Source organism: Melanerpes formicivorus, unplaced genomic scaffold (genome assembly GCF_026170545.1).
Source record: "Melanerpes formicivorus ecotype bairdi unplaced genomic scaffold, bMelFor1.0.p_v2 SCAF_3, whole genome shotgun sequence".
NCBI classification, from domain to species: domain Eukaryota; kingdom Metazoa; phylum Chordata; class Aves; order Piciformes; family Picidae; genus Melanerpes; species Melanerpes formicivorus.
Genome location: NW_027142355.1, coordinates 30,273,567 through 30,286,055, shown reverse-complemented (window position 1 = coordinate 30,286,055; position 12,489 = coordinate 30,273,567). Strand labels below are relative to the sequence as shown.

Here is a 12,489-nt window from a genome sequence, read left to right as displayed (position 1 = left end):
AATGAAGTTAATGGGAAAACACCAACTGACTTTATTAGGAGTTAGATCAGGCCCCAGATTTGCAGCTTTTGAAATTTCATAGTTGAAAATTTCCTGGCTAATTTTCAGAACCAGCTACTTCTACAGCTATAACACTATTTACAACTTTATTTATATGTACTGCTTTATTACAATATGTAATATTAATGTTCCTTGTAAAGGTTACTATTTTATAGAAATTAGACTGAAGTTATTGCCAATCAACCTTAGAATAAACTTAAGTGGGATAACTTTCAGAATTTTTCTCAGCATACAATTCTGGTTTTATTCACTCTTCTAGTTTTGAAAATTGCTTAGCTACGTTAATTTCAAAGCCTTCCCAGTTTAATAAAAAAACCTCCTTTTGGTAGAATTTTATTGGTCCCATTTCAAATGTCAGTCTGAAACATTCTTGTACTGATGAGGACTCATTACTTTATCAATGTTTCTGTTTCAACACAGTATATAAAGCCATGCCTCTCAACCAATCAACCTCCGTATAAAAGTGTAAGCGAGGTCAAACATTGCTCCCCAAACCTTTGATCAAGTTGTCTGATCGCACAACTCTGAATTGTTGCATATGTTGTATAATGTTATCATACAAATTTAAGCATTGCCATTATTGACTGCTGCTTGTGGATGTATATATTAACTTGCTGGTCATAAAACTACAACAAAGGACAAGATATACCAATACCGAATTAAGAGCTCTAGTCTTGTCTCTCCCAAAATTAAGAATAATCCATGTTCTTTATGATTGACCAACTCATGATGTTGTGCTAGAATACACACATTGTCCAAAATTAAACTGTGAAGGTAATGTCAAATACTGTGTTGTAACTTTAAATATAACTGACATATTAGAACAGAGAGATGGGTAATTATGATAAACTAGACAATAGTGCTACCGTAGATAATATCATTTATCAATCCTGTGGTCCCCATCATTCATGCATTTACAGTTTGGGAATACAGTGACTGCAAAGGATAATAATTCATAATGGCTACATTCTCAGTACTTCATGCTAGCTCACTAAACAAAATAAAAAAGGTTAATTGTATAACTGGAAAAATGTAAAATTTTATTCCAAGAAAATTAACAAGCTACACAGGTAAATTTTGGCAAATGCAACTTTATATTGAAATCCACACATCTGTATCTTAAAGAAGGAAAGACTCACAGACTCTAATGTATTTCTAAAATACTAAGAAATCATATTATATGCTTTCACAAGTTAAAACTTAAATAATTTAAAACAACCAATACACCAAAATGTGCAGAAAATATAAACAAGACTGTGCCTTCAGTAGAATAAATGCTTCACAAACTGTGCAAGATATCATACTAAGGCTGCGGTCTCCCCATGACAGCTGTCTTAAAATATAAACATACATCAACTGCCTGTGTTTCTCAGAACAAACTAGAAAGGGCGGCACACCGAGAAAAAAATCATATCATCCTGGTGATATGCATACTGATTTTGGGAACCATTGGAGTAAAATGGCAACAAAAAAAAAAGAGAGGACTAAATGATCTTTCATGCACTCCCAAATGACTGACCAGAGTTATTGATTCAATTTTCCTTGCTTATTTGCTTCAATGCTAAACAAAATGGAAGATACTAGATAACCCTTTAAGGCAACATGTGTTTATTCTTTATAATTATAACTGTTCAGTTATGACTGGTTATCATCATTAACGTTGCCTAACAGACTGATATCTAGCTTTCTAAAAAATATAAATAAGAGTCTATTAAACTTTATACCAAATCAGCAAAAACCACAGAATACAGTTAAATGTTAGTAATTTCACTGTTAAAGAAAATGGTATTTAGAAAGAGTAATATATTTTGGAAAAAAAAGAGAAAAAAAAAAGAAAAAAGAAAAAGAAAATCTAAATCTGAACAGAAATACTGCTTTGGAATGCTCCCCAAAACTTACTCACAAGGCAAACAGATTTGTAAGTGTGATAATCCAATAATGCATGGCACATCTTTCATCAGTTACAGTACTTGAGTCCCTAGATTTCAGTCTTTGCAAAACAATAATCGTATGAAATGTTTTAAAGGTCTTCAGATGTCTAAAATTAGTTTATCAACACATTAACCTCATATCAACTTAATTTATTAAGATGTCCAATGCTAATCTTTTTTGATGGTCTTATTTTATGTAGTGATATACACAGCATTTAGCACTGATACTTAGCACCTGCTACTTTCATAATCTAGATTTCAACCACATAAAGGAATTCAGGGCAGTAGTTCAGTCCTTTGTTCTTAATTACAAACCTTCAGCAGTGGTCAGCAGGAACATGTTTAGGTTTAAAATAGGATTAGAGGTGAGCTATTGCAAAGACTGCAGAATGTTGCCCAAATCCTTACAACTGCTGACATCCCATTCTTGATTTTCTCTTCAAGACATGGCTACAGGCCACAATTGCTTAGCAGAGAATGGTAGTGTTTCACAAGGCTAAAGATTTACAGATGCTCCCTCATATAACACAGTAAGGTTCCCTTGGTAACCTGGATTTTCTGCAGTAAAGAAGGGTTGTGCTGAAACAGCGCCTCAGCTCCCTGTTGGAGAAAATGCAGACAAAAGGATTGATTCCAGCTTGGGCAAAACTCATCCAGACAGCGGCCGTTAGAAATCCCCCTGGAACTACAGGCCCTCTTGCAAAAACTCTCCAGTAACAGGCTACCAAATAGGGACCCCACAAGGTCAGAAATAGGAATGTCATGATGTAGAACATTCTGCTGATTCTCTTCTCCATTTTGAACTCATCTAAAACCAGTAGCCTTCTCCTGCCTGTGGTGTTCGCATTTTGCCTGATTCCCAACAAGGTTGGAGGTGTGGGACCCCTTCCAAATCCAGCCAGCCAATTAGCAGCTGCTTGACCACTCGCTCCAGGACCATGAAAAGTCCAGTTCTGGCTCACTGCTGCAACAAACTGGACTGGCTTCATTTTCCTGCGATCGTGAACAAAAAATATCAGCTTGAGGTAGACAAGCTGTGTAGCTAGGAGGATAAGGGCAAGAAGAAGCATAAATCCCAAGGAATCATTAGCCCTGAAGGAACGATGCTGGAAAGTGCATTGGTCTTCCTCCCTAATGAACGAGTAGGTGCCCACATCTAGAACTGGGGGGAAAGCCATGGCTACAGAGAGGGTCCACACCATACAGATAACAGCCAAGCAAGTCCAGAAGGTCAGCCTTTTTGTATAAAAACGGTGGTGGGCAATAGCTAAGTATCTGGTGACGCTTATGCAGAATAGCATGAAAGCAGTGTGAAAGCAGGATAAAACCCCCAAAAAGGCAATCACTTTGCAAGTAAGAGTCCCATACGTCCAAGTAGAGCCATTTTTCACAGAGGTGAAAACAAACGGGAAACAAATTGCAGATCTGAGGATATCTGAGCAGCAAAGATCCAACAGGAAGTAGTAAGGAGCTCTATGCAAGGTCTTATCTTTGACTAGCAAAATGGAGATCAGAAGGTTACCCACCACACTGACTCCTATTATGAAACCCAGTGAAGTCAGTTTCAGAAAAGCTGTTAAAGGAGAGAGATTTTGTAAAATGTTGTCAGCTGCATGGCTGTAGTTCGCCATAGATGGATGGATGATATGTATATTGCCTCAGTCAAGTCTCATGATCTATACATAAGAACAGGGAAAAAATAGATCCATACATCTTACTGAAAATGTAATCCACAAACAGAACTGATCTTGTGTCTAGTCATACAGTACATCCTCTTCTTTCTGATTTGTCATGCCATCAAAATATCTGAAAAAAAATCGAGCTATCAGTTCTTAAGTTAACAAGAAATGATGTCAGAAAGTGCTAACAAAAATGTTAATTTAAGGAGAACCAAATGAAGTTGTAAATTTGAGTAGTATTGCTTGTTTTCAAAAATCATGAGGCTTTTTTTCTTTTTTTTTTTTTTTTTTTTTTTTTTAATAGAGTTACTGTTTAATATGATTGATTATTGGCATTTCACAGATTTGGCTTGTTACAGTTTCAGAACTGACCAGTGCCCCTTATATTTGGTAGCATATATAATTTTACATTTAAAGCCTCAAAGATTTTATGAATCAAAAGATTCCCATTTGCAAGCTCAAGAGTTAATCACTGACATCTTCTAAAAAGATCCCCCAAGACTGCTGATATTTTGACATTACCTACATTTATTTTACAGCTACAGTATTTGTCAGTGTTTTAGAGGTAGCTCTGTGTTGATACGGATCACACCCAAAGAAACCCTGCAGAATTTATGTTTTTTAACCCAAGTCACCAAAGCACATTAATCACACTGTGTTAGTTCATGCACATTGTAAGAGAAGCAGTATTCATTATCCCCCTCCCTCCCTCTTATAAACCATAATTTTATCATTTAGGCTTTCAAATAAACAGGTATGCCAGACAGTCTATAGCACTGTGCTTTAGGGTCTTCCTTCCCTCCCCCTTGCTTTAATGTAAATCTTTAAAGCCTTAACATAATTCATAATAAACAATGGTCAGTGTAAATACTGAGCAAAAATAGGCAACACACCCAAGATATTATGCCCATCCTTTCAGGAAGGCTGGCTTTGGTTATGGTTAAATAAACATATAATAAATTGATTATTTTTTTTTTAGCTAATTACAGCTCTGCAATTCCCAGTAATCCTTCCAGTGAATCGTACCAGAACCCGTTTCATGCAATAAAATAAACTAAAGAACTATATGATGCTGCTGGGTTGTTTTTCTTTTCTTTTCTTTTCCCCCCCTTTGTTTTGGTTTTTTTAATCTCCCTCCAGAGCCATGGGCAGGATCCACAGCAGGCATGATCAGGCTCCCTCCTTATTCACACGAAGTGTTTCCTATGCCACCTCGGGTGTACAAAGGATATTCCCACTGAATCCCAGCAAAATCCTTCCATTCTTACCGTCCACAAAAGAGCCTGATTGCTGCTGTGTAAACAGAGGCTGATCAGATCATGGCATCGTTTTAAAACCATGAAATCAGGCTCCCCCTCCCCCCCTCCCGCCAGCCCCGCCGCTTCCCCTCCTCTATGGAGCTGTCCCCGCCGCGCGGCCGGCCCTATCTTCGCACACACTCGCACTGGCACACTCACACTGGCACACACAACACTGACACACGCTCACACTGGCACACGCAACACTGACACACACTCACACTGGCATACACAACACTGACACGCTCACACTGAGACACACACACACTGACACACGCACACACCGACACACGCACACACCTAGCGAAGACACTCTCTCCCCCCCACGCACGGCCATGCAGGGCTGGACTGCGCCGCGCTGCAAGGGAGCCCGAGTGCCGCTGCCTGACAGCCGCATCTGCCAGAGCCATGCGAGAGCCTCCCGCGGCGGGGAGCTCGGGAGAGCGGAAGAGACATTGTCTGTGAACACTTCCATCATGCCGTTTCTCTAGCAATCACCCCCCTCAGACCCAGTCCCGCTGCAGGGGAGACCCCCAACACGCACCTGCAGCTGCGGCAGCCTCCGGCGCCCCCAGACTCCCCCAGCACCTCTCCTCCTACCTGTTGGTGCCGGAGATCCCCACATGCCAGAGCTTCTCCTTCCCGACGACTGAGAGCTGCTTTTATCCTGGCGGTCTTTTTTAGAGCCTTTTAAAATTTCCTCTACCGTCTTTCATTCTTCTTTCGCGCAATCCTTTCCTTTTTCTTTATTTTTAATGTTTTTTTTCCTCGGTACCTCGACTGAGAATCCAGTCAGTGGCTCAGCCGGCGCATGCTCGCTGCGCCTCCTCCCTGCGCGCCGAGCCCAGTCCTCCCCTGTCGCAGCGGCACAATCTTTCAGTAACGCAGCAGTGGCGGCCGCCTGAATGAGGGCACAGCAGCCTCAGTGAAGGCGACAGCTGCTGCTGCCTCAGTGAGGGCAACGCGCCTTCCGCGGGCAGCAGCAGGCTCCTCCGTGGTGGGTGGGTAGGCAGCCTCAGGACCACCACCTCCTCAATGAGAGGAAGGCAGCCTCAGCACCACCACCAGCAGCAGCAGTCAGCCTCCTCAGTGAGGAGAAGGCAGCCTCGGCAGCAGTAGCAGCAACAGCAGCAGCAGCAGCAGCAGCAATCTCAGCCTCCTCAGTGAGGAGAAGGAAGCCCCGGCAGCAACAGCAGCGGTTTTAGCCTCCTCAGTGAGGGGAAGGCAGCCTCCGCGGCAGCACGTTCCCATTGCGATGCATAGTCGAGCTGGATTTATTGGCGAGCCTGGGCAAGCTAGCTTGAGGAAAAGAAGGGGGAAGGAATTAGGTCCTGCGCTCCTTGTTTATGCCTTTGAACTCCCCCTCCCGCCCCTTCTTCTTAAAATGGGGGCTAGGAAGGGGCCGCCGTTGTGCCCGTCGCAGCCTGTTAAGAGTGGGACCAGGCGGTTTCTTCAGCTGCCGCTGCTCGCATCCTCCCTCTTGTGCCTCGGTTTCTTTCCTCACGACTCCCACCCGGTGAATTCGTTCTTCCTAACCCCTGTTAAGGAGGTCTCCTTAAAAAGTACCGTGGTTCAGGGAGGGCGTATTTGCCGCGGGACCGTTAGGACACCGCACCTTCCCCTGGCACCACTGCCTCCCCTTTCGCAGCCAGTAAAGCGGCTTCTCAACCACCCAAAGCTGGCGCAGAACTGTCAGCGCGCTGCATGGCGACTGCGATGAATTTTAATGCAAGCCTGTTCCGTCCGTAGTAGGGACAGCGTTCTCCCTCTGCGCGTAGGGCGAGAGCGGTGACAGTGGCAGTCGCCGCGGAGAAGCGCCCGAGCTGTTAATCGGCGGAGATCGATACCGAGCCGTCCTGATGATGTCATAGGGGCCGGTGGGCCGAGGCGGCGGCGCCAAGAGGCCGCCTGTGGCCTGGGCCGCCGCAGGGGCCTGTGGTTGGTCTCCGCGCCCACTGGCCCCAAGCCTTGCAGGGTGCCATCGCGGTAAAATTAGGAGGAAACAGACGGGAAGGGTTTGAACAGAGCGTCCCTCGCCCTCCCGTCTCTTCAGCTTGCCCGAGAGATGCGGGAACTTAGAGGCTTGCCCCAAAAGTAATTCCTTTTGACTGCAAAGCAAGTGAGGAGAGATGGGGTCGAGAGATCTGGATTCAGAACTTCACTGGAAGCTTCTGCTCAAGTCAGAGTAAATGCTTCTAGGGTATAGATTTATGGGATTGATTCATGATGCTTTGAGACCCTCAGTAGACTACAGGCATCTTTGTAAGGCTATTGTCAAAGTTTGGGTTCTTCTTTTTTGTTAAATTGTAAAAGTCATTGGCATTGGTGGCCAAAGCACAAGATTGGCTTCAGCACCAGCTTAATCAAGCCCAAAGGTCTGTAACCTCTGGGAAATAAAGTTATTTTGAACCAAAATCACAGTTTCAAGCATGTGAGTTGCTCAAGATAAAATTTATTCTTGAGCAGAAACCTCACAGATCTGGCTCAGTTACCACCCTTTAAAAACATTATTTGTCCTTTTTTTTCTTGGTGTGCATGTGAATCCCATAATTATGATGTCTTTGTGTTGGTGCTCATCTTTGGGGTTAGTTTTACTTTTAAAAGCTGGGATTTTATGTGGTTTTAAAAGTTACTACTTTAAGATGTACTTTTCATGTTCCGTCATCTAAAATAATCAAACATCTGCAGCTGTCCCTTTTCTGTGGTTAAATTTTTGTATCCACAGTGACATAAACTATGAATTTGAAAGTCATTCTTAGTGTAAAAATGTGAAGGACAAAGAAGTGCCTGCTAAACCACCACAAGCAGGTCTAATATAGCAAAGACTTCTCCCAGTGGCATGGGATTTTAACACTTACAGTGCCAAATTAGGAAGCAGCTTCATATTATATGGTATGGGATGGCTAGAGTATGTTCATGGTCAGGGCCTATTTTTATACTCTGATGTAGATTTTTTTTGTTAAGAGTAAACAATGCAACAACACCATTGATGTAAAAAAGGTGCAGTGCAGTAGTTTTTAACTTTTTCTATCTGTGCTTTCTCATACAGATGTTAGAGAAGTATATTGCTATCTAACTTTGAAGAATTTGTTTTTCTTTTAGAATTGTCACAAACTGCTTAGAAGTAATCTGTGGACTTCAGAATTAATTCAGCATTCAACCACTGGTTCAGCATAAATCCATTTTCATCATAATGTGATCTGAGAAGCAGTGCAGTCGTTTTGTTCAATATAATGTAGGCATCTAGACTGAAGTGACATATAACTAAGCTAGATTCCTATCTCAGTCAATGGTGAGAAAAAGGTACTTTAGGGAGTAGATCATCTCATTCTGAATCACAAACCTAAAATATGTCATATGGATTGTAATCTATATTCTCTTTTGTAAGGGTAGAGTTAGTCAAGAGAAACCCATGTTACAGAGAAAGAGATTTCTGGTGGAGCATGGCTTAATGATGTGTTGAGTTGTTGTACCACCAGCAGGTCACATTCTCCATGGAGGAGAGCAAAGAAATCCAGCAGTCATGAGATTGGGAATATGAGAGGTGAAGGCAGATGTCAGTTAAAGATGGCTCCAGGAAGTGAGTCTGCAGTTGGAAGGGCAGTACTTCAGAATGGCTGGGTTAGGTATATGAAAGATTCGGGGGAAAAAAAGGTGTGAGGCAGTCTTTCTTTCAAGGTGTATGGGTTAGGGGTAGCTAAACAGGATTTCATGGGGCTTTGCTATTCAGGAGGGATCCTGAATGTTGAAAAAATTGCCTATTACACAGTGTAGCCAGTGCACCCAGTGTGCCCAGTGTAACCAGCGTAAACAGTGTAAACAGTGTAACCAATGTAATGGGGGCAACACTAAGGACAACAGAAAGGAGGTTCAAAAAACCCAGAGGACCAGTGCGCTGTGTAGGCATCTCAGAGGAAAGAAATTATTGTTCTCAGGACAGTAAATATATTTTTTTCTTACCACCCCCCCCCCCCAATTATCAAGTCTGCTTTTCCTGAGAGGGAAAAGTAAAGCAAGAGAGTGTAAGTGCAAGAGCATTCATGCATCCCATTAGAGTTACCAGCAAAAGGATTAGATATTTCCCTAGAAAATGAGAAAGCCAAGATTGTTTTCCTGATATTCTGACTAGATGAAACATGTGAACCATCTCCAGGTTTGGGGAACCCCACTGCAAAGTTATTGACAGTTATGGTGCAGAGCTCTTTCATTTTGTCCTGTTGGATTTATTTAATAATCATGGCCTAGAAAGCAACTGGTTAAGTACTCAGCTTTGGTGGTGGTAGCTGAGAGTCCTGTATTCCAATCTGATTTAGGTACCACCTTCCAGTAGCTGAAGGGGGCCTGCAAGAAGGCTGGATAAGAACTGCTTTTGAAGGCCTGCAGTGATAGGATGGAGTGCAATGGTTTTAAATTAGAGGATAGTAGATTTAGATTGGATGTTTGGAAAAAATTCTTTACAATGAGGGTGGTTGAACACTGGAACAGATTGCCCAGAGCGATTGAGGCCTGGAGGTATTCAAGGTGTGGCTCAACAGGACTCTGGCAACCTAATCTAGTGGTGGATGTCCCTGCTCAGTGCAGGGGGATTGGACTAGATGACCTTTAGAGGTTCCTTCCAAACTGAATGATTTTATGATTCTGTGATAAGTGACCAAGGGACTGGCCCATTGCCCGATGAGGATCACCTTACTGGAGAATCTTATTTTGATATTCTTGGTCTTTGGCATCATCTGTAGATCTAAGCAGCTTGTTCCTATGAAGTAGTGATCATGCTTAGGTGCACATGGCCAAGGTGCCAGGAGTTGAGGCATTAGGGTGGGTGACAGTTGAATGCTATTGCAATTAAATTTTTGGTGACTAAGTAGCATTTTAGTACTTGGCACCCAATTTCTTTTGAGGATATGTGCCCTGGAATCCTCTACCACAGTTGTGAGCCATATGAGGAAGCTGGGTAGATGATTTTCATTGTTTTGAGTTTTTCTTTAGAATGAGAGAGGTTTTTGAGAAAAGTCTGACACTGAGAAATCTCACTAATGGAGTCTGAGGTAGACATTGGGCTAGAAGACAAGCTAGTGATGACAAGTAACTACCAGTTGAAAAGATGAGATGCGATATTGGCCTCAGCAAGGTCAGTAACAACTCTCAAAACTTTCAGCGGAATGAGGATTTCAGAATAGGGCCAGAAGCTGTGAATAGCTGAAATGTAAAATACTCATGTCTCTATTTTCTTAATCATTTCAGTAATCAAGGTGTTTACTGGCTGTCCTGAAATTTGTATATATATATGTCTGCACAGTGCAGTGCAAACTCTGAATCGCTGTGGTATTTTGTAACATTTCTACAAACATAGGAAGGTACTCTGCAAGGTGTACCCACCTCTGTGCAGAGGCCAGCAAGAGATTTATGTATTGCCTAAGGAACTCTGATAGATGCTACCAAGGTACATCCTTTTCAAAGGGCTCAAGGAGTTCTTCCAAGGGAAATTTCTTACCTGTGCAGTAGATTTGTGCAACTTTAAAACAGTATTTAAGTAGGACTTATGTAGTACAGAGACCTGTGTAAGACCCCTGCACAGTAGAGAAATATATTTGGTTCCTGAGCTCTGTAAAGTATTTGCAGAGTAAAGATGTTTGTTGGTAGTGTCTGGCTCCTGGGTTGGCTCTCAGCACAAACATAAATTTCATCTTACACCAAAAATCTCTCTAGTAGTCTCTGTATCAGTGATGAATGTTTTCACCTGTAACAAAATTGCATTTATGTGACTATAAGAATTCCTTTAGATAATAATTGTTTGGGTTTGTTTGGTTTTTTTTCTTTATGCTAATCTTTAGCCAGATCCTCGGATGTTTTGTAAAGATTTCACAAAAACATTTAATCAGGCATTTTAAAAACTGTTTCATAACTGCCCCTTGAAATTTCATCTTTGTTCTTAAAAGTTTATACTGCAAGTTGACACAAGGAGAAATGACAGTTTAAAGGCAAATAGACATAAGTTTATCTGCTGAGTACACGAAAAAGGCTTTGTCCTGCAGAGGAAAACCACTGCTCTGTGTGATGCTAAGGGGTGTTTCTGAAAATCCCTTTAGATAGTTACAGGTTTCTATACACTTTTTATGAGATCATTCATTAGGACTACATTTGAAAGCCTGGTGTTTTGCATCTACACTGTTAATTCAGTGCTGAAGTGTTGAGTTCAGTTATTGTGCAATATATGTAGTGCGGACATGTAATTATTGGACTTCACTTGCATATGAAGTAGTTAGAAATGTAAATTAACTTAGCTGTGGCCATGAATAATTAGCACTGTTAAACTGCACTGCTAATTACTTGTGTCTGCCAAAAGATAAACTACATTTTAAAATTGCTGGATTTCACAAGTGGCCTTTTTATATACATTATTTAGGGAGATGAAAGAGAGAGGCCAAGAAAGCTTCATGTGTGGTCGTTGTTGTTTGTGTGCCATATGCATGTTGTCTTGTACTGTAGAAATACTACATTCCATGTTTTCACAGCCAAGGTGGAGTGATGACATATAACTTAAAAAAGATTGAGCTTGTCACATCCATTGACTTTCTCCATTATGAAAAATAAAATACTATTCCCTTGTCAATGGCATTTGTTGAAGCAAATGAACAGACACTGGAAATAGAGAAACAGTGATTCATTTATTTAATGTATTTTCATCTGCAGTTTGATTAATCCAATTAATTGTACATATTTTAGTATAAGCTATATCACAATATGTCTTTCAACTGCTGTAAATACCTTTCATTCACTGGTTTTTTTCCCTTCATACAGGACCTACAATAATGTGAGTACATCATGGTAGTACAATTCAGTAACCAAAATAGCTGGAAGGAGCAATGCTGAGCACAGCACAGGTGAAAGGTGCATTTTTTGCATGAGACTTGTCTAACCACTGATAGGAAAGCAATCTGGAGAGAAACAGGTAGAGACTCTTTCAGAATTTAGAAGATGAACTGAGATCACTGACTCAAGGCCATGCTCATGATTTTCTAACTGATGGATGGCTAAGCAGTCTTGGCCTCTTCACTGACTTCTCATAACTTACCTTCTGACACTCTACCAACAATGTTTGGGCAAAATTGGAGCATCCCCACACAAGAGTAGATATCCATGCAACACAAATCAGCACCTGAGGAACATTAACACAGAAAGCTGTTCACACACTCCAGTGGGGGAATCTGTTATTGTGAGTTTAGAAATGTCTGTTTGCTTTAGAAATCAATGATGGGCAAAAGCATGTAGGTTTTTTGTGGTGTTGTTGGTTGTTCTGTTTTGTTTTTTTCAATTAAACTGAGGAAGTGTTTGGTTTGTGTTCTTTGTCCACCTCAACCTTTCTCAGATATTATGTTTGGTAGTCTTTTTGTCTGTGTTATTTTAATGCCTGCATTTCAATAACATACTTTCCTGCGGGGTTTGTAGTGCTCCTGGTTTACCTTACTAAATGGAAATTCAGGACTTGAAATCTGCTAACCATTGCTGAAACACACAGTGATA

General features: G+C 41.5%; 1 protein-coding gene across 3 annotated transcripts; it reads right to left on the bottom strand.

The window, feature by feature from the left end:
• Nucleotides 1-1,131: 1,131 nt before the first annotated feature.
• Nucleotides 1,132-6,084, bottom strand: GPR85 (G protein-coupled receptor 85). Of its 3 annotated transcripts, none has more exons than XM_068169934.1 (2): nt 5,513-6,084; nt 1,132-3,797 (listed from the first exon to the last, which is right to left on the bottom strand). In XM_068169934.1, the coding sequence occupies exon 2, from the start codon at nt 3,620-3,622 to the stop codon at nt 2,510-2,512; it is 1,113 nt and encodes a 370-aa protein (XP_068026035.1). In that variant the 5' UTR covers nt 3,623-3,797; nt 5,513-6,084; the 3' UTR covers nt 1,132-2,509. The 3 variants fall into 3 exon arrangements, with proteins under 3 accessions (XP_068026035.1, XP_068026019.1, XP_068026027.1); XM_068169918.1 differs by having other exon boundaries at nt 5,569-6,083; XM_068169926.1 differs by lacking the exon at nt 5,513-6,084 and adding an exon at nt 4,939-5,019.
• Between the last annotated feature and the right edge of the window lie 6,405 nt (nt 6,085-12,489).

What these genes read in the sequence shown, in the direction of transcription:
- GPR85 (XM_068169934.1), bottom strand. Translation starts at nt 3,622, where the DNA reads ATGGCGAACTACAGCCATGCAGCTGACAACATTTTACAAAATCTCTCT.